The sequence below is a fragment of the Melozone crissalis genome, unplaced genomic scaffold (assembly GCF_028551555.1).
Source record: "Melozone crissalis strain CALT ecotype California unplaced genomic scaffold, PUWL_Pcris_2 ptg000208l_1, whole genome shotgun sequence".
NCBI classification, from domain to species: domain Eukaryota; kingdom Metazoa; phylum Chordata; class Aves; order Passeriformes; family Passerellidae; genus Melozone; species Melozone crissalis.
This window is the reverse complement of record NW_026535972.1, coordinates 592,299-615,344: the sequence shown is the minus strand read 5'-3', so window position 1 is coordinate 615,344 and position 23,046 is coordinate 592,299. Positions and strand designations below refer to the sequence as shown.

Genomic DNA, 23,046 nt, shown 5'->3' with positions numbered 1-23,046 from the left:
AAAAGGAGGATGAAGAAGGGGCTCTGGAGGAGCAGGGGGAGTTGGGAGCTGCTCACAGCTCTTGGATCTTTTCCCAGAAATGTTTGAGGGAAAATGTGGACTCTTCTCCCCGGGTCTGGAGTGAGAGACAGGGATGTGCTGGGCTCATCCCAGCTCCTGCTCTGGTCTGGGATTGAGTGGGAAGGAGGGAATGGGGAGGTGCTGGGCTCATCCCAGCTCCTACTCCAGTCTGGGATGGGTGGGAAGGAGGGAATGGGGAGGTGCTGGGCTCATCCCAGCTCCTGCTCTGGTCTGGGATTGAGTGGGAAGGAGGGAATGGGGAGGTGCTGGGCTCATCCCAGCTCCTACTCCAGTCTGGGATGGGTGGGAAGGAGGGAATGGGGAGGTGCTGGGCTCATCCCAGCTCCTGCTCCGGTCTGGGATGGGTGGGAAGGAGGGAATGGGGAGGTGCTGGGCTCATCCCAGATCCTGCTCCGGTCTGGGATGAATGGAAGGAGGGAATGGGGAGGTGCTGGGCTCATCCCAGCTCCTGCTCCAGTCTGGGATGGGTGGGAAGGAGGGAATGGGGACGTGGTGGGCTCATCCCAGCTCCTGCTCCAGTCTGGGATGAATGGAAGGAGGGAATGGGGACGTGGTGGGCTCATCCCAGCTCCTGCTCCAGTCTGGGATGAATGGAAGGAGGGAATGGGGACGTGGTGGGCTCATCCAGTGCGGTTCCAGTGCTCCTTGTCTCGTTCTGAACAGATTTGGGGCGTTTTTCCCACTTTCCGGTTGATGCAGTTATTCCCATCAGGAGCCTCCGTGTCCTCCCTCACTCTGGTGTCCAGCCAGACCCCCTGGGTAGGGGCTGTGCCAGTGTCCCAATCCCCATCACCCCGAAATGCCCTTGGCCCCGCTGTTTTCCTGGAGCCTTTTGGGGTCAGTGGGGTTCCCATTCCCATTCCCGTGTGCCTTTGGGGTCAGTGGGGTTCCCATTCCCGTTCCCGTGTGCCTTTGGGGTCAGTGGGGTTCCCATTCCCGTTCCCGTGTGCCTTTGGGGTCAGTGGGGTTCCCATTCCCGTTCCCGTGTGCCTTTGGGGTCAGTGGGGTTCCCATTCCCGTTCCCGTGTGCCTTTGGGGTCAGTGGGGTTCCCATTCCCATTCCCGTGTGCCTTTGGGGTCAGTGGGGTTCCCATTCCCATTCCCGTGTGCCTTTGGGGTCAGTGGGGTTCCCATTCCCATTCCCGTGTGCCTTTGGGGTCAGTGCTGGTTCCCATTCCCATTCCCGTGTGCCTTTGGGGTCATGCTGGTTCCCATTCCCGTTCCCGTGTGCCTTTGGGGTCAGTGGGGTTCCCATTCCCATTCCCGTGTGCCTTTGGGGTCAGTGGGGTTCCCATTCCCATTCCCGTGTGCCTTTGGGGTCAGTGGGGTTCCCATTCCCGTTCCCGTGTGCCTTTGGGGTCAGTGGGGTTCCCATTCCCATTCCCGTGTGCCTTTGGGGTCAGTGGGGTTCCCATTCCCGTGTGCCTTTGGGGTCAGTGGGGTTCCCATTCCCATTCCCGTGTGCCTTTGGGGTCAGTGGGGTTCCCATTCCCATTCCCGTGTGCCTTTGGGGTCAGTGGGGTTCCCATTCCCGTTCCCGTGTGCCTTTGGGGTCAGTGGGGTTCCCATTCCCGTTCCCGTGTGCCTTTGGGGTCAGTGGGGTTCCCATTCCCGTGTGCCTTTGGGGTCAGTGGGGTTCCCATTCCTGTGCACTCACACCGGGATCGCTCCGTGCCTGCAGCAGTCCCAGCAGGCCTGGGATGTGTCTGTGGGATTTATCCCAGCCCTGGCTGCATCCCAGCCCCGTGTGCCCACGCAGGGATTATCCCCAGGGCTCTGGGATCATTCCTGCCCCTGGGAATGTCGCTTCTGCTCCGGGACAGGCTGTGGGGGGGTCCCTCCCATCCCTCCCATCCCTCCCATCCCTCCTCCCCCGAGCTCTGTGCATCCAAACCAGCCTTAATCCTTAATCCATGACCAAGTTTGGAATGCTTGCAGCGTGTTTGCCCCGGTTTCTGGCTGTTAGCCGGTGGGTTTGGGGCTTTTAGGTGTTTTTTTGCTGGGGCTGGTGTGTCTGGAAGCAGCTGTGCTGCTGAAATCCCCAGGGGGACAGGGTCAGCACGGACATCACTCAATATTCCTGCAAATCCAGGCAGGGCAGGAAGCTGACACTGGAGAAAATGTTTGAATTTTCAGTGTTTCTGTTGAATTTATCGTTAATTCCCATTTTTCGGTGTTTTTCAATAGTTTGTTGTTGCTCATTTTCCCCTGACCTTTGCCCCGCGTCTGACTTGGTTTTACCCGTATGTCATCTTGGTGGTTTGGGGTTGTTTATTTTATTGCTGAACTCTTTAATGGTTGTTTTTTTGTCCAGCTTGGTAAATCCCAAGATGGTTTGGCTGAACGGGGGGTCAGTCACTTGTTGAGGGTTTGGAAAAACCTAAACCTACGCCAGAGATGGAGTTTATTTGGGTCGCATTCCAAGTGCTTGTTCTGGGAAATCAGGGTTTTGCTGTGGGGGAAGTGAAGCAGTCTGGGGCAGAGGGGTGGCCGTGCCCGAGCACCTGGGGCAGTGGGAGCTGTCCCTGCCATGGCAGGGTGCCACCGGAGGGGCTCTGAGGCCCTTGCCCACCCAGCCATGCCAGAATTCCATGATTCAGTTTCTCTGGCATGGCAGCAGCAGGGATGAGTGTTTGCTCTCTCAGGTCTGAGCTGTCATTGCAAGGCTGGGAGCTCCGTGTGTGCAATGTGCCAGGCACACCCGTGAGGAGCACTCCTGCTCCAGCTGGATTCTGCTCTGCTCCACAGGACAGGGAATTCATCTTCCTCACTCCACCGAGGCTTTCCTGTCTTCCTCAAAGTCAAAGTGATCCAAGGATCTCAGCTGAGTTCTTTTGGGAAATGAGGGATTTTGGGCAGGTGGAGATGAGGAGCTCCTCGAGTCACATGGGAGCACGTGGAGTGTTCCAGCCCTGTCCTCTGCTGCCAGGGGCGTGGGGGCCCAGCCCCTGCCCGGCTCTGTTGGCTTTGGGTGGAGGACAGAGCTGTGTTTCCTTCTGGGAAGGATCCCGTGGGGCTGTGGTTCCCAGCCCTTCCCATCAAACAGAGCCTCTGCCCCAGCTGTGGGTGTGCCTGGGGTCAGGGAATCCTGGAATGGTTGGGTGGGAAGGGAGCCCAGAGCCCCTGCAGTGCCCCCCGTGCCATGGCAGGGACAGCTCCCCCTGTGCCAGGCTGCTCCAGCCCCAGTGCCCAGCCTGGCCTTGGGCCCTGCAGGGATCAGGGGCAGCCCCAGCTGCTCTGGCAATGCCAGCCCAGGCAGGAATTGCTCATTGCCAAGATGCCACCCATGGCTGCCCTCTGGCAGTGGGAGCCATTCCCTGGGTGCTGTCCCTGCAGGCCTTGTCCCCAGTCCCTCTGCACCTGCCAAACTGCATTCTCCAGGAACTTCCACTAAAATGGGGAATTTTGAGTCGTGTTCTGTATTGATTTCTTCCCAATATCCCATCTACACCTCCCCTCTTCAGCTCAACCCCTGGGATGAGCTGGGAAGGGCCCCGTGTCCTGCTGGTCTCCAGGAGTCAGGGTTGGGCTGGGAGCAGCTCCAGGGCCAGGTCTGCAGGTGAATCCTGGAACATCCGGAGCTGGAGGGGAGTGCAGGGATCCCAGATGCAGCTCCTGGCCCTGCTCAGACACCCCAACAATCCCAGGGAGGGAGCTCTGGCAGCCCCGGGGCAGTGCCCATTGCCCAGGCAGCCTGGGCAGCGCCCAGCACCCTCTGGGGCAGAACCACTCAGCTCTGTGACCTTGGGACTCATCCCAGCCTGTTCCAGCCTTCCCAGATAATCCATGTGGGGGGATGAGGTGGGTTTGGGGGAGCTGGGTGTTGGTGGGGTCCATTGGGAGCAGGAGCTGCTGGGAATGTGCTAATTCCAGGAATCCCTGGCCAGGCTCAGAGCTGGCAGCGCTCCCTGGTGCTTCCATTGCCATCTCCCTGCTCATTCCCAAGGATCAGAGGTGAGGAGCTGCTCCAGGTCACTGGGGCAGGACTGGGACCACGGCTGGACCCTCTGGGGTGGTGTGCCATGGGGTTTGGGCTATGGGCATTCCTGAGCCTGGGCAGGGCAGGGCTCCTCTCCAGGCTGTGGGGTCAGGCTGAGGGACAGCTCCAGGCTCTGGGGCTGCTGGTGCTCCATGGGAGCTGTACCTGCTTCAGAAAATTCTCTGGGTAATGCCGATGAGGAAGCTGAGGGCTCCAGGACAGGATCATTTCCCCATCCTGGAGGTGTCTGTGGGGTTTCAGTTCCCCTTGGGTTCAGCCTCTCCCTCCTCCTGCACCCTGTGCTGTTCCTGCTGCCCCAGGAGAGGCAGAGCCCTGGTGAGGGCTGTCCCTCATGGAGGGATTCCCTTCTGCAGCACAGATCCTGTGAGGGGCCCTGAGGGAGCTGGGCAGGGGCTGAGCCTGGAGCAAAGGAGGCTCAGGGGCCCTGGTGGCTCTGCACAAGTCCCTGCCAGGAGAGCACAGCCGGGGGGGTCGGGCTGTGCTCCAGGGAACAGGGACAGGAGCAGAGGGAGCGGCCTCAGGCTGGGCCAGGGCAGCTCAGGGGGGATTCTGGGGAAACTCCTCCTGGAAGGGGCTGTGCAGCCCTGTGCCCATCCTTGTTGGGATATCAGAGCTGGGTGGATGTGACATTTGGGGACATGCACAGTGCTGTTCTCGGGGAATTCTCACAGTTCCCCCATTGATGGGACATTTCCTCCCCTGTCAGTTCTGGTGGCTCCGGCACTGCCGAGCCCGGCTGAGGCCCCTGTGGAAGCTGACCCCATTCCCACTTCTCCATTCCTGCCCCGTGGTTCCTGTCCCTGCCCCTGTCCCTGTCCCTGTCCCTCCCTGCAGGCTCCCCCTGGCTGTGCCAGCTCCGCCTGTGTGGGACACGGGGAACAAAAGCTCCTTCTGCCCTCGTGGGAGGTGTTGATGCTGGCAGAGGCCGGGTGGAAATGATCCCTGCAGGGTCAAGACAAACTGAGGCAGGGCTTGGATTGCTCCCTGGGCCCTGGCAGCACGGAGCAGGGAGGGACTGGGGCACCCACGTGTGATCCGTGAGGGCAGCCCTGGGATTGGCCTTTGGGGTTTCCCTCTGGCCTTGGCTGCTCTGCAGGGAACTGCCCAGCACGGACAGGACCAGGGCACTGAGGCCTTTTGTCCTGGGGCTGGGAGCTGCTCTCTGCCTGTGGCTGGATCCTGTCCCGCTGTCCCTCTGTGTCCCTTTGCCAGCTGGGAGCAGCTCTGCCCTGCAGCCAGGCTGGGAGAGCTGGGGGTGCTCACCTGGACAGGAGAGGGATCCAGGCAGAGCTGAGAGCCCTTCCAGGGCCTGCAGGGGCTCCAGCAGAGCTGCAGAGGGACTGGGGACAAGGCCTGCAGGGACAGCACCCAGGGAATGGCTCCCACTGCCAGAGGGCAGCCATGGGTGGCATCTTGGCAATGAGCAATTCCTGCCTGGGCTGGCATTGCCAGAGCAACTGGGGCTGCCCCTGATCCCTGCAGTGCCCAGGGCCAGGCTGGACACTGGGGCTGGAGCAGCCTGGGGCAGGGGGAGGTGTCTCTGCCATGGCACGGGTGGCACTGGGTGATGTTTAAGGTCCCTTCCCACCCAAACCATTTTGTAATTCCCACATATTTTTCCCACAGGGCAGGAGGGGCCATGGGAGCAGCCGGGGCTGTTTTTAGGCCGTGGGTAAATGTTGGCATCCCCATAATTATCACCCAGGGTGCCAGTGGGGCTGGGAATGGCTCCCCTGGGAAGCAGCTGGAATTTGTCATCAGGTAAAAATAGCAGAGGTTCCTCCCCAAAATGCTTTTAGCAGCTCTGGCCACGGGACCATGGCTGGACACTGGGATCCTCCTCTGGGGGAGCTGAGCCACAGCACCCACCCGGCTCCAGGTCCTGGAATCAGGGAGGCAGGGAATGGATTGGGTGGGAAGGGACCCCAGAGCCCCTCCAGTGCCACCCCTGCCATGGCAGGAACACCTCCCACTGTGCCAGGCTGCTCCAGCCCCAGTGCCCAGCCTGGCCTTGGGCACTGCAGGGATCAGGGGCAGCCCCAGCTGCTCTGGCAATGCCAGCCCAGGCAGGAATTGCTCATTGCCAAGATGCCACCCATGGCTGCCCTCTGGCAGTGGGAGCCATTCCCTGGGTGCTGTCCCTGCAGGCCTTGTCCCCAGTCCCTCTGCAGCTCTGCTGGAGCCCCTCCTGGACATTCCCCCCCAGCTGGGTGTCACTGTCACCTGGCTGCTCTTGGTGGGACCCCAGAGGATGTGAGGTCCAAAGGCACCTTCAGGGATCCCCTGGGATCCCTTAACGCAGCTCCTGGGCCCTCACAGCTTCCAGCTTTCCTGGAGGGCTCCTCCAAAGGGCCCTCTGGCTCCTGCCCCGTGTGGGTGGTGGTTTGAGGTGGTTTGAGGGGGTTTGAGGGGTTGTGGGGCTGTGTCCCCCAGGATTGATGGAAACCCTTCCTGCTGCAGCTGTGGCTGTGGCTGGGTGGGCAGTGGCAGCAGCAGCAGTGGCAGCAGCAGCAGTGGCTGTGGCAGTGGCAGCAGCAGCAGTGGCAGCTGCAGCAGTGGCAGCAGCAGCAGTGGCAGCTGCAGCAGTGGCCGTGGCAGTGGCAGCTGCAGCAGTGGCAGCAGCAGCAGTGGCAGCAGCAGCAGTGGCCATGGCAGTGGCAGCAGCAGCAGTGGCAGCTGCAGCAGTGGCAGCAGCAGCAGTGGCCGTGGCAGTGGCTGTGGCAGTGGCAGCTGCAGCAGTGGCCGTGGCAGTGGCAGCAGCAGCAGTGGCCGTGGCAGTGGCTGTGGCAGTGGCAGCTGCAGCAGTGGCCGTGGCAGTGGCAGCAGCAGCAGTGGCCGTGGCAGTGGCTGTGGCAGTGGCAGTAGCAGCAGTGGCAGCAGCAGTGGCCGTGGCAGTGGCAGCAGCAGCAGTGGCAGCAGCAGCAGTGGCAGCAGCAGCAGTGGCAGCTGCAGCAGTGGCCGTGGCAGTGGCCGTGGCAGTGGCAGCTGCAGCAGTGGCCGTGGCAGTGGCTGTGGCAGTGGCAGCTGCAGCAGTGGCCGTGGCAGTGGCAGCAGCAGCAGTGGCCGTGGCAGTGGCTGTGGCAGTGGCAGTAGCAGCAGTGGCAGCAGCAGTGGCCGTGGCAGTGGCAGCAGCAGCAGTGGCAGCAGCAGCAGTGGCCGTGGCAGTGGCAGCTGCAGCAGTGGCCGTGGCAGTGGCAGCAGCAGCAGTGGCAGCAGCAGCAGTGGCAGCAGCAGCAGTGGCCGTGGCAGTGGCAGCAGCAGCAGTGGCAGCAGCAGCAGTGGCAGCAGCAGCAGTGGCCGTGGCAGTGGCAGCAGCAGCAGTGGCAGCAGCAGCAGTGGCAGTGGCAGCTGCAGCAGTGGCAGCAGCAGCAGTGGCAGCAGCAGCAGTGGCCGTGGCAGTGGCAGCAGCAGCAGTGGCAGCAGCGGCAGTGGCAGCTGCAGCAGTGGCAGCAGCAGCAGTGGCAGCAGCAGCAGTGGCAGCTGCAGCAGTGGCAGCAGCAGCAGTGGCAGCAGCAGCAGTGGCCGTGGCAGTGGCAGCAGCAGCAGTGGCAGCTGCAGCAGTGGCAGCAGCAGCAGTGGCCGTGGCAGTGGCAGCAGCAGCAGTGGCAGCAGCAGCAGTGGCAGCAGCAGCAGTGGCAGCTGCAGCAGTGGCCGTGGCAGTGGCAGCTGCAGCAGTGGCAGCAGCAGCAGTGGCAGCAGCAGCAGTGGCAGCTGCAGCAGTGGCCGTGGCAGTGGCAGCTGCAGGCCGTGTCCGTGTCCCTGTCCATGTCCCGCTGCCAGGAACGCTCGGGGCCTGCAGCGTTTTCCTGCACCGAGCTCTCGGAAGCAGGCGGGGTTTTTTTAATTTAATTGCTTCCTCTTGTGCCGTAATGTTTCCAAAGATAAACACAGCTCTCCCTTGGAACGGGGTCAGGGAACGGCTGGGCTCTGCCCAGGCTGCCAGGAACGCTCCCAGGCACAGCTTTGGTGCTGGTGCTGGGGATCCCCCAGCTCTGACCCTGCCAGGACAGCAGCGATTCCGTGCCGGGCTGCTCCCTCCTCACTGACCGCTCCTGCACCCTGGCATCTCCCCCGGGCCCGTGCTGAGTGCCATCCCAAAGCGCTGGTGTGGGCAGGATCCCAGTGGATCGTCCTGTGGGATCTGGGGTGGTGGGAGAGCAGAGAGCCCCACACTGCACAGGCTCCTGGGATTTTCCAGCTGTGTTCTGTGCCAGGGATTTGCCAGCGTTCCCGATCCCCGGGGTCTGCACCCCCAGCTCCTGGCAGGGCACCTGGGCTGTGTGCAGAGAGAGATGGCTCGCTCCAGCATTTCTCCTGAATTTGAGGGGGTTCAGGAGAGGTTGAGAGGGATTAGGAGGAGGTTTGAGGAATAATGTCATCCCAGGACAGGGCTGGTGTGAGCCAGGGTGGGGGGATCAGCGCTGACCCCTCCTTCCCCTGCCTCATTTCAGCTCCCTACAAACCCCCTCACCCTGAGCCTCCCTGAGTTCCATGGGGAGTGGGAGCTCCCTGGAAGTGCCATGCTGGGGTGTCCCCAGCTGCCCTCCCGGCGCCGGCCGGGCAGTGACAGCCCCGCTGCTGCTGCAGGGTGTTGTAACTGGGAGCGAGTGACCCGGGCTGGAGGGCTCTGCCTCCCGTGGGAAGCATCCGTGGCTGGAGGGGGATTTTCCAGCCTGGAATTGCATGCAGACAGTTTGTTTCCTCACCCAGCTCTTGTCCCAGGCTGTGGGTGATCCTTATCTTCCCTGGGTGATCCTTATCTTCCCCGTGTCCAGCGGGTCAGGCACATCCTCAGACATCACCGAGGTGACCGCTAAACAGGGAATGAAGCAGGCCCTTATTCCCAAGTTTTCCCCTTTTTTAGCTGCACTCAGGACAGGAATTGCTGTTCTGGCTGTGACCTGGGGAGACTTTTGCCCTAAATCCCCTCCAAATCCCTTTGGCCGAGCCAGAGGTGTCCCTGTCACCTGCTCCTGCAGGGTTCCTGCTGTCTGGGAAGGGCTGTGTCCTTCCCAAGCCCCTTGTCCCATGGGATTGCTCTAAAACACGGAGAGAGCCAGGAGTGGGAGATTATTCCTTGGTATTTTGCGTGTCCCGTTCTGGGGGCACAGCAGCCATGCCACAGGGGGGTGTGGCCTTGGGGACAGCTGGAGGGGACACTGGGGGCCTGGTAAGTGCCACTTCAGGAGGAATTTCTCCATGGAAAGGGTTGTCCAGCACTGGAACGGGGATTCCATTGCCCAGGGAGCTTTGGAGTGCCCATCCCTGGAGGTGTGCCAGGAGTTCCTGGAGGTGGCACTCAGGGCTCTGGGCTGGGGACAAGGTGGGCACTGGGCACAGCTGGGACTCAGTGACCCCAGAGGGCTTTTCCAGCCTCAGGGGTGCTGGGATTGGCACAGGGAGCTGCCAGCACCTGCAGCTGGTGGGGACAGGGCTGTCCCATGCCATGCTGGTGGCCAGGGTGGCACAGGGGCTGTGGGGACAGGGCTGTCCCATGCCATCCCATGCTGGTGGCCAGGGGCTGTGTGCCCTCCCTGGGCTGGGTGGGCTTTCCTGGCAGTGGCCAGAGCTGGGGGCCGCCCCAGCCCCACAAACGGCCCCTTTGTTCCCTCCATAGAAAGGCCATTCTCGGGGACACGTCACAGGGAACAGAGGCTCCTTTGTCCCCACAGCAGACACTCGGGTGTTGTTCTGGGTGGGCTTGGGGGCGGGGGGCTGCAGGGCTGGGCTGGCTCATCCCTGTCTGTGCCTTCTCCCTGCTCTTGGGAGGGAGGCAGGAGCTGATGGGCAGGGCTGGGATGGCCCAGCTCCCCACCCAGGTGATGATTGCTGGTGAAGGACGGGCTGGTTGTCCTCAGGTTGGTGTGACATGTCTGAGAATCATGGAATGCTTTGGTGGGAAGGGACATCAAACCCCGTCCAGTGCCATCTCTGCCAAGGCAGGGACACCTTCCACTGTCCCAGAGTGCCCAGTGCCCCTGCAGGGGCTCCAGCAGAGCTGCAGAGGGACTGGGGACAAGGCCTGCAGGGACAGCACCCAGGGAATGGCTCCCACTGCCAGAGGGCAGCCATGGGTGGCATCTTGGCAATGAGCAATTCCTGCCTGGGCTGGCATTGCCAGAGCAGCTGGGGCTGCCCCTGATCCCTGCAGTGCCCAGGGCCAGGCTGGGCACTGGGGCTGGAGCAGCCTGGCACAGGGGGAGGTGTCCCTGCATGGCAGGGGTGGCACTGGAGGGGCTCTGGGGTCCCTTCCCAGCCAAACCATCCCAGGATTGTGCTGGAGATGTGGGAAAGGGGATGCAGCTCCTGGACATGACAGGAGGTGGTCCCAGGGGTTTGGGGCCGGGACGGGATGGGATGGCATGGGGTGGGATGGCATGGCATAGGATGGCATGGGATGGGATGTCACCATGCCAGGCCATCTCCCCTGGTGTGGCACTCAGCCTGTGCCTGTCTGGCAGCTCCTGGCAGCTGCAGAATCACCATTTTCCCCCAGGCTTTTCCTGCCTCCGGAGCTTCCTGCCCGGTGCCGGTGCCGCGCGAGGCAGGTGCTGCAGCCGGGCCTGGCCCGGGCCCAGCCCTGGGGCTGTGCCAATCCCGGATCCTGGGGAATTCCAGGGGAGCTGCTGCAGCCCCGGTGCCAGCTCTGATCCTGCCTGGTGTGTCCCAGCAGCTGAACGGGGCAGGTTTGGTCCTTGGGCCCACCTGGGCTGGCAGTGGCCGCTGGTGACAAATCCCACTGGCTCCATCAGCGTGGGAATGTCCTGCACAGGGCGTCCCTGGGGACAGGGCTGTGCTCTTCTGGCACCGTGGATTCATGGAGTCAGCTTGGGAAAGCCCTTTCTGTCCACTGAATCTGAGCATTCCCAGCACTGCCAGGGCCACCACTGACCCTGTCCCCAGGTGCCACATCTGCACAGCTTTGAAATCCCTGCAGGGATGGGCACTCCAAAGCTCCCTGGGCAGCTGTGCCAAGGCCTGACCCCTTTCCATGGGGAAATTCCTGCTGCTGTCCAAGCTGAGGCTGCCCTGGCCCAGCCTGAGGCCGCTCCCTCTGCTCCTGTCCCTGTTCCCTGGAGCACAGCCCGAGCCCCCCGGCTGTGCCCTCCTGGCAGGGACTTGTGCAGAGCCACAAGGGCCCCTGAGCCTCCTTTGCTCCAGGCTCAGCCCCTGCCCAGCTCCCCCAGCCCTGCTGGTTCTCCATTCCCTGCCCAGCTCCCCCAGCCCTGCTGGTTCTCCATTCCCTGCCCAGCTCCCTCAGCCCCTCCTGGTTCTCCATTCCCTGCCCAGCTCCCCCAGCCCTGCTGGTTCTCCATTCCCTGCCCAGCTCCCTCAGCCCTGCTGGTTCTCCATTCCCTGCCCAGCTCCCCCAGCCCTGCTGGTTCTCCATTCCCTGCCCAGCTCCCCCAGCCCTGCTGGGGCTCCATTCCCTGCCCAGCTCCCTCAGCCCTGCTGGGGCTCCATTCCCTGCCCAGCCCCATGCCCTGGGCACTGCAGCCCCTCCAGGGCTCTCCTGAGCTGCCCCCAGGATCGCAGGGGGTCCCTGGGCAGGGCCAGCACAGGGGACGGTCCCTGCCCTGGGCCGTGCCCACCCTGGGGCTGTGCCCATCGCCCTCCTGCCCCCCTGGGCTCCTGTTCCAGGCTGGCAGTGCCCTCCCTGCTCTGGCTGTGTGCCAGGCCCTGGCAGGAGCCACCACTCGGTGCACAGGTAGGACAGAGTGACTGGAGGATCGGGCAGTTCCAGAGTTGGTTGGGTGGGAAGGGACCTCACACCCCTGCAGTGCCACCAGGGACACCTTCCCCTGTGCCAGGCTGCTCCAGCCCCATGCCCAGCCTGGCCTGGGTGTTTCCAGGGATGGGCAGGGGCTGCTGGCGGTGCTCCCCTCTGTGTTGGTTGGTGCTGGTTGATGCAATCGCTCCCAGGGCTTGCAGGACATTTCCCAATCCCTGTTTGGTGCTGCCCCAGGGATTCACGGCCCCTGCCTCGTTCCCACAGCCCCATCAGGGCCCTGCTCTGGGCTGGGCTGGGCTCAGGGCTCAGCTCTGGGTGCCCTCAGCAGCAGCTCCAGGTCCTGCAGGTTGTGTGGCCTTGTGCCTGCTCTGTCCCTGCCTTTGCAGGAGCCACCTCCAGGCAGGGCTTTGGAGCACCAGGGATTTTCTGGTGCAGTGAAGCTGCTGAATTTATAAATAATTCCTGCAGTGAGAGGCTCTCGGAAGCCTCAGCTGATGCTTCCAGGCAGGGATGAGGCTGCCCCTGAACCTGGGTGAGCTGGAGAATCATTAATGGTGTGAAATGAATGTTTCTGGAATAATTTAAGGTATCTGAAGGTACTGGATGTTTCTAAAGTGATTCCACGCTCTCCTGGCTGAGCATCATCTCCAGGTTGGAGCCTGTGGGGAAGGAGGGCTGGAACAGCTCTGGCTCCTGTGGGGAGGACTTGGAATGGTGGAACCGTTTGGGATGGAAAGGACCTTTAGTCTCATCCAGTTCCATGGCAGGGACACCCCCCACTGTCCCAGTGTCCCAGCCCCAGTGTCCAGCCTGGCCTTGGGCACTGCCAGGGATCAGGGGCAGCCCCAGCTGCTCTGGTGACCTGTGCCTGCTCCAGCTCTGAGCTGTGTTATCTGAACTTTGTGCTCCCCTGGATGATTTCATCCCGAATTTCTGAGGTTCAGGGGTGTGGGAGTCGTGTCCCAGCCTGCAGAGGAGCCGTTCCTGGGGACTGGCCAGACCAGTGGTCCCGTGCTGGTGGTGAAACACCTCCAGTCACCTGTCAGGTGTGAGGGGTGGGACAGGGCTTGTTCCAGACAAGCTCCTTGCCTCAAATCCCTGTGAAAATTCCCTTCTCTCTCTGTTGCATCCAGCTCCTCAGGAAAGGAGGCTCAGGGTGCCCCCAGCACTCTCACAGCTCCTGGAAGGTGCCTGTGCCCAGCTGCCCTTGGGCTCTGTCTCCAGCAGCGCTGGCACAGCCAGAGCACACGGCCTGAGCTGTGCCAAGGGAAATGCAGCTTGGAGAGCAGCAAAAAGCTTTTCCAGCAAGGGGGAGAAAGTTCTGCAATGGCTGCCCGGGGAGGGGGTGCAGTCACCATCCCTGGGTGTGTTTAACCAGCCTGGAGGTGGCACTGGGTGCCAGGGGCTGGGCTGGGCTCCAGGGCCTTGCAGGGCTCTCCCAACCCAGGGATTGTGTGATTGTGTGACTGGATGTGATTGTGTGGATTCTGTGGATTCTGTGGGTTGTGTGAAAGGGCTGCAGGAGCTGCTGCAGGGCTGTTCCCTGCCCTGACCCCGTGGCTGCCCCCGTGGGGCTGGCATGGGCTGGCGCTGCCGTGCTGCACCCGTGAATCCCCCGGGGTTTTCCAGGGAGGGTGGGCGCCTCCTGCAGGCTCTGGGAGCCCCCCAGCCCCGGAGGCAGAGGCCTGGCCGGTGTGTGTGCAGGGCTGAGGCACGGCTCCCCTTGTCCCGCATTCAGGGGACGCTCGTGTGTCCGGAGCCGTGTCCGGAGCCGCTCCCGGCAGCGTCCGCCCGTGTCCCGCCGTGCCAGCGCTCCCAGCCGCGGTCATCCGGTGCCGTGCCTCGGCCCCGTGTTTACCTCTGCGCTTATTTAGAATTTCCTGTATCACAACAACATCCCCTGACCTTCCAGCACGGCCCGGGGAGGGGCTGGGCTGCCCCAGGTGTCCCCAGGAGCCGCAGGAAGGACGGAGCAGAGCAGAGCAGAGCAGCAGCTGCCTGCGGGCCGGGGTTCGCAGGCGCGGTGCTGGGCCAGGATCTCCGGCGTTCCCAGGGCTCTCAGCTGGGGTGGCAGCAGGACGGATGGGCAGGAAGGGACGCGCCGATCCCGCAGCCCGATACGGAGCTGAATGCTGGCAAGTGGCAAAGCCGGGATCAGGCTGCCCCGGGAGCAGCTGAGGGAAGGGCTGGGTTCCTGAGTCAGCCTGTTGGTGACAGTCCCCTAAATCAGGATGTACCTGCCTGCAGCTGGCTGAAGGGTGGCAGCTCCTGGCTCTGGGAACACCCCGGGAGCTGAGGTTCCCATTGTTCTCAGCAGCCCTTGGAATGATTTCTGTTTGTGTTGAGGATGCTGAGCCTGAGACCCCCCAGCCCTGGGCTGAGCCCCAGTGTGGGCAGCAGGGCAGGGGGATCCTGGCCCTGTCCCCCCTCAGGTGCTGCCCCAGCCCTGGGACACAGCAGCAGCACCTGGAGCTGCTGCAGGGCTGGAGCCCCTCAGCTCCCAGGGAGCCAGGCTGGGAGAGCTGGGGGTGCTCACCTGGAGAGGAGAAGGCTCCAGGCAGAGCTGAGAGCCCCTGGCAGGGCCTGCAGGGGCTCCAGCAGAGCTGCAGAGGGACTGGGGACAAGGCCTGCAGGGACAGCACCCAGGGAATGGCTCCCACTGCCAGAGGGCAGCCATGGGTGGCATCTTGGCAATGAGCAATTCCTGCCTGGGCTGGCATTGCCAGAGCAGCTGGGGCTGCCCCTGATCCCTGCAGTGCCCAAGGCCAGGCTGGGCACTGGGGCTGGAGCAGCCTGGCACAGTGGGAGCTGTCCCTGCCATGGCACGGGGGGCACTGCAGGGGCTCTGGGCTCCCTTCCCAAACCATTCCAGGATTTTGTGGTCTTGTCTCCATTCCCCTTTAACTGAGGATATTGCAGCAAAGCCGTGGCAGGGCTGGGTGTGGAGGGCACAGCTTGGAGCTGTAATCCTGACGTGTGGATCTCAAGGGATTTTCCTGTCTGGAGCTTGAGCCGAGCCCTTGGCACTGGGAGTGGGCAGCCTTTGGCCAGGGCTGGGAGCACTCGGGGCCAGGGCTGCCTCCAGGGGGATGTGGGGATGGAGCAGGGACGTGGTGACAGAACAGGGGACAAGCAGGGCTGTGGTGACAGAGCAGGGATGAGCAGGGACGTGGTGACAGAGCAGGGCTGTGGTGTCGCAGCACGTGGCCAGGCAGGATCTGGTTGACCCCATCCCTGTGGATATTTGGTGCCCAGTTTGGCTCCAGCCTTTCCATTTTGGGCCCAGGGCTATAAATGGCCCCTTTCCCTTTCCCTTTCCCTTTCCCTTTCCCTTTCCCTTTCCCTTTCTCTCTCCCTGCTAAATCCAGCTGTGGCTGCTGTGTGGTGAGCAGGACCCTGGGGACTTGTCTGGGCTCCCAGAATAGCCCTTCCCTGGGGCTCCTCCTGCTTTCCCAGCCCCATTCCATGGCCAGGAGCTGGCTCCCGGGATGGGAGAGGCCCTGGGTGGTCCCTGGAAATGGATAATCCCTGCCTCTGGAAGGGGCTGGAATGAGCCCCCTCTCCCCACCATGGGCTGCCTGCCTTCGTGGCTGGGCCAGAATCCTTGGGATTTGTGATTCCCAGCTGGATCCAGGAGCAGCCTGAGCAGTGTGGGAGCCCTTCCCAGCCTGGCAGGGTCTGTGACAGGAGACTTGGTGGCACTGTCACCTCAGGGTGTGACAGGAGACTTGGTGGCACTGCCACCTTGGGCTGTGACAGGAGACTTGGTGGCACTGTCACCTCGGGCTGTCCCACAGCCGGCTGGTCCCGCAGTGCCCACCTGTCCTGCTGGGCCTTGTCCAGGCTGTCCATGGGGAACAGCAGGATTTAGGGTCTGGAATGGTGTGGGCTGGGGGGCAGCTGAGGGTTTGGAGTGCTCCCAGGGCTCCATAAAGCCCCAGGGAAGCAGGAGCTGTCAGGAGCCCAAAATAAACCCCAGGCAGGGCTGTTTGGGGAAAGGCCAATGGGAGATGAGGAGCAGGGAGTGCAGCTCAGACTGGGGGTGCTGTCCATGTGGGGATCCCAGGGAAGGGAGTTCTGCCTGGAGAGGGACCAGAGCTGCTGCTCCAGTACCGTTCCCACCTCCAGAGAAGGCTCTGGGAGCTGTTTGCTCTGGGATTCCTTGGAATCTCTGCTGTTCCCTGCTGGAGTGGGCAGTGCTGCTTGGCCTGGGCTCTCTCCTGTGCTGCCCCATGCACGGAGAGCTGGAGCACCCGGGGCTGTTCCAGCCAGGCATTCCTGGAGGATGGGGGGTACCTGCTGCCCTCTAATCCCATCTTGTCTCCACAGGCAGCGGGGATGGACAGGGACAGATCCTGCAGCGCTTCCCGGAGAAGGACTGGGAGGACAACCCCTTCCCACAGGGCATCGAGCTGGTGAGTGGCTGGGGACCCACGGGTGACACTGGGGGTGGCACTGGGACACGTCCCACGGGGTCTGACTGGGGGGCTGGGAGCTGGGAGGGAGCAGTTCCCACCTGCCCTGGGTGCATCTCCAGCTGTGGAGCTCTCCAGAAACGGTGGGATGGATCCAGGACTGGCTCCTCTTCCGGCCTCCTGCTACCCCTCCTCTTCTGGGATGCTGGAATGCCTCCTGGAGGAGCCAGGGATGCAGCCTTAGTGTCCACAGCCCCCCAGGAGAATGGCCAGGCCTTTCACACAATCACACACAATCACACAATCCCTGGGTTGGGAGAGCCCTGCAAGGCCCTGGAGCCCAGCCCAGCCCCTGGCACCCAGTGCCACCTCCAGGCTGGTTAAACACACCCAGGGATGGTGACTGCACCCCCTCCCCGGGCAGCCATTGCAGAACTTTCTCCCCCCTGCTGGAAAAGCTTTTTGCTGCTCTCCAAGCTGCATTTCCCTTGGCACAGCTCAGGCCGTGTGCTCTGGCTGTGCCAGCGCTGCTGGAAACAGAGCCCAAGGGCAGCTGGGCACAGGCACCTTCCAGGAGCTGTGAGAGTGCTGGGGGCACCCTGAGCCTCCTTTCCTGCAGGCTGAGCACCCCCAGCTCCTGTTGCCCTGCCCAAGGCTGGGTCCCAGGGCCAGGGCCTGGCTGTCCCCAGCCCTCCTGACACAGTTCTTGGGGTGCTTTGGGGTCAGCTCAGAGCTGGGACATTCCCGGGATGTGGAGCTGTGGGGATCCTGCAGCTCCTCCAGGAGGGTGGGATTGTTCCCCTCATGGCTGAACTGGGGTGGGAGCTCTTCCCAATCCCTGCCCTGGAGCTCCAGGGACCCTGAGGGAGGAGCTGGAGCTCCATTCCAGTGAAACGGCTGGGCTGGGACAGACTGAGCCCCGCATGCTGAGCCCTCTGGAAGCTGCTCCATTCCCCCTGGGGTTCATGGAATCACGGATTCATTTGGGTTGGAAAATCCCTCTGAGCCCATTGAGTGCAATCCGTGGTGCCAAGGCCATCACTGCCCATGTCCCCACTGCCACATCCACATGGCTTTGAAACCCCTGCAGGGATGTGGACTCCAGCACTGCCCTGGCAGCTGTGCCAGGGATGGACATCCTTTTAGGTGGGATCTTGGGAGGGAATTCCTGCCTGGGAGGGCGGGCAGGCCCTGGCACAGGTGCCCAGAGCAGCTGTGGGTGCCCCTGCATCCCTGGCAGTGCCCAAGGCCAGGCTGGGCACTGGGGCTGGAGCAGCCTGGCACAGTGGGAGGTGTCCCTGCCCATCATCACTGGGGTCACTGGCTCCTCATCCCATTGTTACTGGGATCAGCAGTGTCCAGCTCCTCTTCCCATCACGTGTCTCCTGAAATTCCAGCACAATTTGGGACCTTTCTGTGCTGTTTTATCTGAGGCAAAAACATGCATTTATTTTTATATTTATTTTTATTTTTCTGCTCCGAGTTTCCTGGTGTCTGCAGGGACTTGGGAACTGTCCCAAGCAGGAGCAAAGCTGCTTTTTTTCCCAAGGGTCAAACTGTCCAGCCAAAAAATCCTTGGAATTTAAACAATTGGAGCCCTGTGCTGTTGGGAGGCAGGGGTGGCTCCAGGGCTTCCCACAAACTCTCTGAGTGTGCAGGGGGAGCAGCGCGTGGGGCAGCTCGGGAAACGCACGGGAGCCCGTCCTGGGGGTCGGTGGGACGTGTCCCCGCGGTCAGGGCTGATCTCCCTGACAGCTTTTTGGGGACAGAAACATTCCCAGGGTGTGCAGGGAGCTGGGCTTTGGAGCTCCTGGCTGTGTGCAGTGTCCAGCAGCAATTCCCAGCAGAAATATCTCATTTTAATGGATCGAGTTCCTCTGGGGACAGGCACGGGGTGTGGATAAAGCACCCTGGGAGCCTCTCCCTGCCTGCCCAGAGCTGCTCCTGCAGAGCCCTGGGTGCTGCCCGGTGGGGACATTCCATGGGCAGGGCATTCCCAGGGTCTCTGCTGGAGCAGGGGCGTCCAGGTGGGAATGGAGATTGCTGTAAATCCAGGGGCTCCCTGTGCTCCAGTGGCTCTCAGGGCCATTCCCACTCTCCCTTTTAGATCCTTCCTCGGCGCTGGGCTTTAGGACCTTCCATGCCATGATCCCACAGGTCTGCTGGACTCTGTGTGGGATTTTCCATGTCCTGAGGCAGCTCTGGGACGGTTTTGGCACCTGCTGGGTGTGTCCAGGCCTGCAGACCTGCTCCACCTCTGCCAGCATTCCAGGGCATCCAGCAGCTTCCAGGGGCTCCAGCAGAGCTGCAGAGGGACTGGGGACAAGGCCTGCAGGGACAGCACCCAGGGAATGGCTCCCACTGCCAGAGGGCAGCCATGGATGGCATCTTGGCAATGAGCAATTCCTGCCTGGGCTGGCATTGCCAGAGCAGCTGGGGCTGCCCCTGATCCCTGCAGTGCCCAAGGCCAGGCTGGGCACTGGGGCTGGAGCAGCCTGGCACAGTGGGAGCTGTCCCTGCCATGGCAGGGGTGGCACTGGAGGAGCTCTGAGGTCCCTTCCCACCGTGCCCATCCCAGGATTCCCTGATTCCATCATCCTGATCCAGCAGCTCCGTGTGCTCTGGGCTCCTCATTCCCACACTGCCAGGAGGTCTCTGTGTGGGGCTGGGGGCAGGGAGGGGCAATTCCCGCCTTGGGACAGTGACACCGTGTGCTCATCCCGGTGTTCTGCTGAGCCAGGCCTTCCCCTGTGCTCCCATGGGAGCTGGCAGGGGGCTCTGGGATGGAGGAGCCCTGGGATGGAGGAGCCGTGGGATGGAGGAGCCGTGGGATGGAGGAGCCCCGGGATGGAGGAGCCCCGGGATGGAGAGGGCCCCGGGATGGAGGAGCCCCGGGATGGAGGAGCCCCGGGATGGAGGAGCCGTGGGATGGAGAGGGCCCTGGATGTTGCTTTCCAGGGACACAGGATGTGGGAAGCAGCTCCTGGGGTGCTTTCTCCTCCTGTCCCTCCTGCTGCCAGCCCAAGGATCCGCACAAAGCCCAGCTCCTGTCCCGTGGGCTCTTGCCAGGGAGCACAGGAGGATCCATGGGCGCTGTGAGCACGGGGAGTGGTGAGCACTGGGAGACTCAGGTGGGATCCACCCTGCGTTCCTGAGGGAGCTGGGGCAGGCCTCCTGAGCTCGCCAGGCCCTGGTGCCGTGGTTCTCCCGGGATTTGCAGAATTCCCTGGGTTCCTGGGGGAGCTGGGACAGGCCTCCTGAGCTCGCCAGGCCCTGGTGCCGTGGTTCTGCTCCCAGGGTTTACAGAATTCCCGTGTCCTCAGCGTGCCTCCAGCCCCAGGAGGAGCCGGGCTGGAAGGAGCCGGGCTGTCCCACGCCCAGGGAATTTTCCACGGCTCCAGCAGCCAATTGCAGCCCTGAGGAAATCGAGAAAATCCCCTGAGGCTCGGGAAGCCAGGGGAGTCTGGAACTACTCCGGCCCTGGGAGGGACTTTGGGAAGTGCCAGGGGCTGGTGCAGTGAGATGGCACAGCCGGGCCCGTGTGTGCCAGGGGAGTGGTGCCACCTCCTGGAGCCACTCCAGAGCCCGTGTCCCCTGTCCTTCTGGGCTCTGTGTGGTGCTGGCATGGGGTGTCTGGCCCACGGTGGGATGGGGTCAGTGCAGAGTTTGGGGTCTGTGTGCCATAAGGGCAGTGCAGGGTTTGGGGTCTGTGTGCCATGGGGGCAGTGCAGAGTTTGGGGTCTGTGTGCCATGGGGTCAGTGCAGAGTTTGGGGTGTGTGTGCCATGGGGTCAGTGCAGAGTTTGGAGTGTGTGTGCCATGGGGTCAGCGCAGAGTTTGGGATCTGTGTGCCATGGGATCAGTGCAGAGTTTGGGGTCTGTGTGCCATAAGGGCAGTGCAGAGTTTGGGATCTGTGTGCCATGGGATCAGTGCAGAGTTTGGGGTGTGTGTGCCATGGGATCAGCGCAGAGTTTGGGGTGTGTGTGCCATAAGGGCAGTGCAGAGTTTGGGGTCTGTGTGCCATGGGGGCAGTGCAGAGTTTGGGGTCTGTGTGCCATGGGGTCAGTGCAGAGTTTGGGGTGTGTGTGCCATGGGGTCAGTGCAGAGTTTGGAGTGTGTGTGCCATGGGGTCAGCGCAGAGTTTGGGATCTGTGTGCCATGGGATCAGTGCAGAGTTTGGGGTCTGTGTGCCATAAGGGCAGTGCAGAGTTTGGGATCTGTGTGCCATGGGATCAGTGCAGAGTTTGGGGTGTGTGTGCCATGGGATCAGCGCAGAGTTTGGGGTGTGTGTGCCATAAGGGCAGTGCAGAGTTTGGGGTCTGTGTGCCATGGGGGCAGTGCAGAGTTTGGGGTCTGTGTGCCATGGGATCAGTGCAGAGTTTGGGGTGTGTGTGCCATGGGATCAGTGCAGAGTTTGGGGTCTGTGTGCCATGGGGGCAGTGCAGAGTTTGGGGTGTGTGTGCCATGGGATCAGTGCAGAGTTTGGGGCCTGTGTGCCGTGGGATCAGTGCAGAGTTTGGGGTGTGTGTGCTGTGGGGTCAGTGCAGAATTTGGGGCCTGTGTGCCATAAGGGCAGTGCAGAGTTTGGGGTCTGTGTGCCATGGGGGCAGTGCAGAGTTTGGGGTGTGTGTGCCATAAGGGCAGTGCAGAGTTTGGGGTGTGTGTGCCATGGGGGCAGTGCAGAGTTTGGGGTGTGTGTGCCATGGGGGCAGTGCAGAGTTTGGGGTGTGTGTGCCATGGGATCAGTGCAGAGTTTGGGGTCTGTGTGCCATGGGGGCAGTGCAGAGTTTGGGGTCTGTGTGCCATGGGGGCAGTGCAGAGTTTGGGGTGTGTGTGCTGTGGGGTCAGTGCAGAGTTTGGGGTCTGTGTGCCATGGGGGCAGTGCAGAGTTTGGGGTCTGTGTGCCATGGGGGCAGTGCAGAGTTTGGGATCTGTGTGCCATAAGGGCTGTGCAGAGTTTGGGGTCTGTGTGCCATGGGGTCAGTGCAGAATTTGGGGCCTGTGTGCCATGGGGGCAGTGCAGAGTTTGGGGTCTGTGTGCCATGGGGGCAGCACAGAATTTGGGGCCTGTGTGCCATGGGGGCAGTGCAGAGTTTGGGGTCTGTGTGCCATGGGGGCAGCACAGAATTTGGGGCCTGTGTGCCATGGGGAACCTTCCCCAGGATCTGGGGGCTCCTGCCTGTCCCATCACGACCCCTCCCAGTGTGGGTCTCTCCAGGCAGCTCCTGCTGTCCCTGCAGACAGGAAGGGATTTTGCTGGCCCTGCTTCCCTGCAAGGGGGATTTGGGAGTTCCAGGAGCCGCCCAGTTCCAGGAGGAGCCTGGGGGCTCTGCCTGGGGCCCTGCCTGGTGCTCTGCCAGCTCCCGGCCCGTGGAGCTGCCCTTCCCTGCAGGCTCCATGGGCGATGTGGGCCGCGGCTCGGGGCTGGATCCCACGGAGTGGGTGAGGGTGGCAGCCCCTGAGCCCCGCCTGTCCTAGCTCAGCCTGTCCCTCCCGCAGTTCTGCCAGCCCAGCGGGTGGCAGCTCTTCCCCGAGAGGAACCCCCCCACCTTCTTCGTGGCCGTGCTCACCGACATCAACTCGGAGCGGCACTACTGCGCCTGCTTCACCTTCTGGGAGGCCGTGGAGAGCCCGCAGGTACGGGGACACGGGGACACGCACAGGGACATGGGGACACACACGGGGACACACACGGGGACACGGGGACACGCACAGGGACACGGGGACACACACGGGGACACACATGGAGACACAGGGACACACACAGGGACACGGGAACACACACGGGGACACACATGGAGACATGGGGACACACACGGGGACATGGGGACAGGGGCTGGCAGCGCTGACAGGGAAGCACCCAGCTGCTTTGGTAGGGGGTTCCTGCTTTGACTGTGCCACAGGAATCCATGGGTGGATGGATGGGAAGAATGGTCAGCAGTGCTGGTGGAGAAGCACCCAGCTGCTTTTGGCTCTGGCCAGGGTTCCTGCCTTCCCTGTGCCACAGGAATGCAGGAGCTTGGGACAGGGAGCTTGGCACTGGGAAGAGCATCCCTTAACCCCCAGCCCGGGCTGGTTTGTGTCTCCCCAGCCCCAGAGCCATGCCAGGAATGGTGAGGGTGAGGAAGAGGAGGAGGAGGCCTCAGCCCTGGTGCAGCCTGCCCAGCTGTTCGCTCCCAAGAGCCTGGTGCTGGTGTCGCGGCTGGACCACGCCGAGGTGTTCCGGGTGAGTCGGGAGCAGGGCAGCTGTGCTGGGAAGGGCGTCCTGCCTGTGGGAGTGGGAACGGGCTGGCACAGCCCCTGGGAGCCTGGCTCCATCCTGCCTTGGCACCCCGGAGCCGTGGGGCTGCAGCTGCTGATCCCGGATGGCTGCGGGACACGGAGCAGCTGCCGGCCCCGCTCCTGGGAAGCCCTGAGGAGCAGCCTGTTCCTGGGAGCACTGGCTGTGCCAGCTCTGCCGCCTCCAGAGGTGCTGCATTGTGCGCCTGGGGAGCCTTGGGAGGGCTGGGTACAGAGTGTATCCATGGGGATGGGCTGGGAGTGTCCAGCCTGGAGCAGGGAGGGATCCAGGGAGAGCTGAGAGCCCCTGGCAGGGCCTGCAGGGGCTCCAGCAGAGCTGCAGAGGGACTGGGGACAAGGCCTGCAGGGACAGCACCCAGGGAATGGCTCCCACTGCCAGAGGGCAGCCATGGGTGGCATCTTGGCAATGAGCAATTCCTGCCTGGGCTGGCATTGCCAGAGCAGCTGGGGCTGCCCCTGATCCCTGCAGTGCCCAAGGCCAGGCTGGGCACTGGGGCTGGAGCAGCCTGGGGCAGTGG

General features: G+C 62.7%; 1 protein-coding gene across 3 annotated transcripts in view; it reads left to right on the top strand.

Annotated features, from left to right (window-relative positions):
* Positions 1-23,046, top strand: part of SBF1 (SET binding factor 1) — a 67,427-nt gene that overhangs the window by 14,347 nt on the left and 30,034 nt on the right. For all 3 annotated transcript variants that reach the window (XM_054294076.1, XM_054294075.1, XM_054294074.1), the window contains exons 2-4: positions 16,143-16,228; positions 21,728-21,865; positions 22,320-22,454. In XM_054294076.1, the coding sequence (XP_054150051.1) occupies positions 16,143-16,228; positions 21,728-21,865; positions 22,320-22,454 (359 nt within the window). The remainder of the gene's footprint in view (positions 1-16,142; positions 16,229-21,727; positions 21,866-22,319; positions 22,455-23,046) is intronic.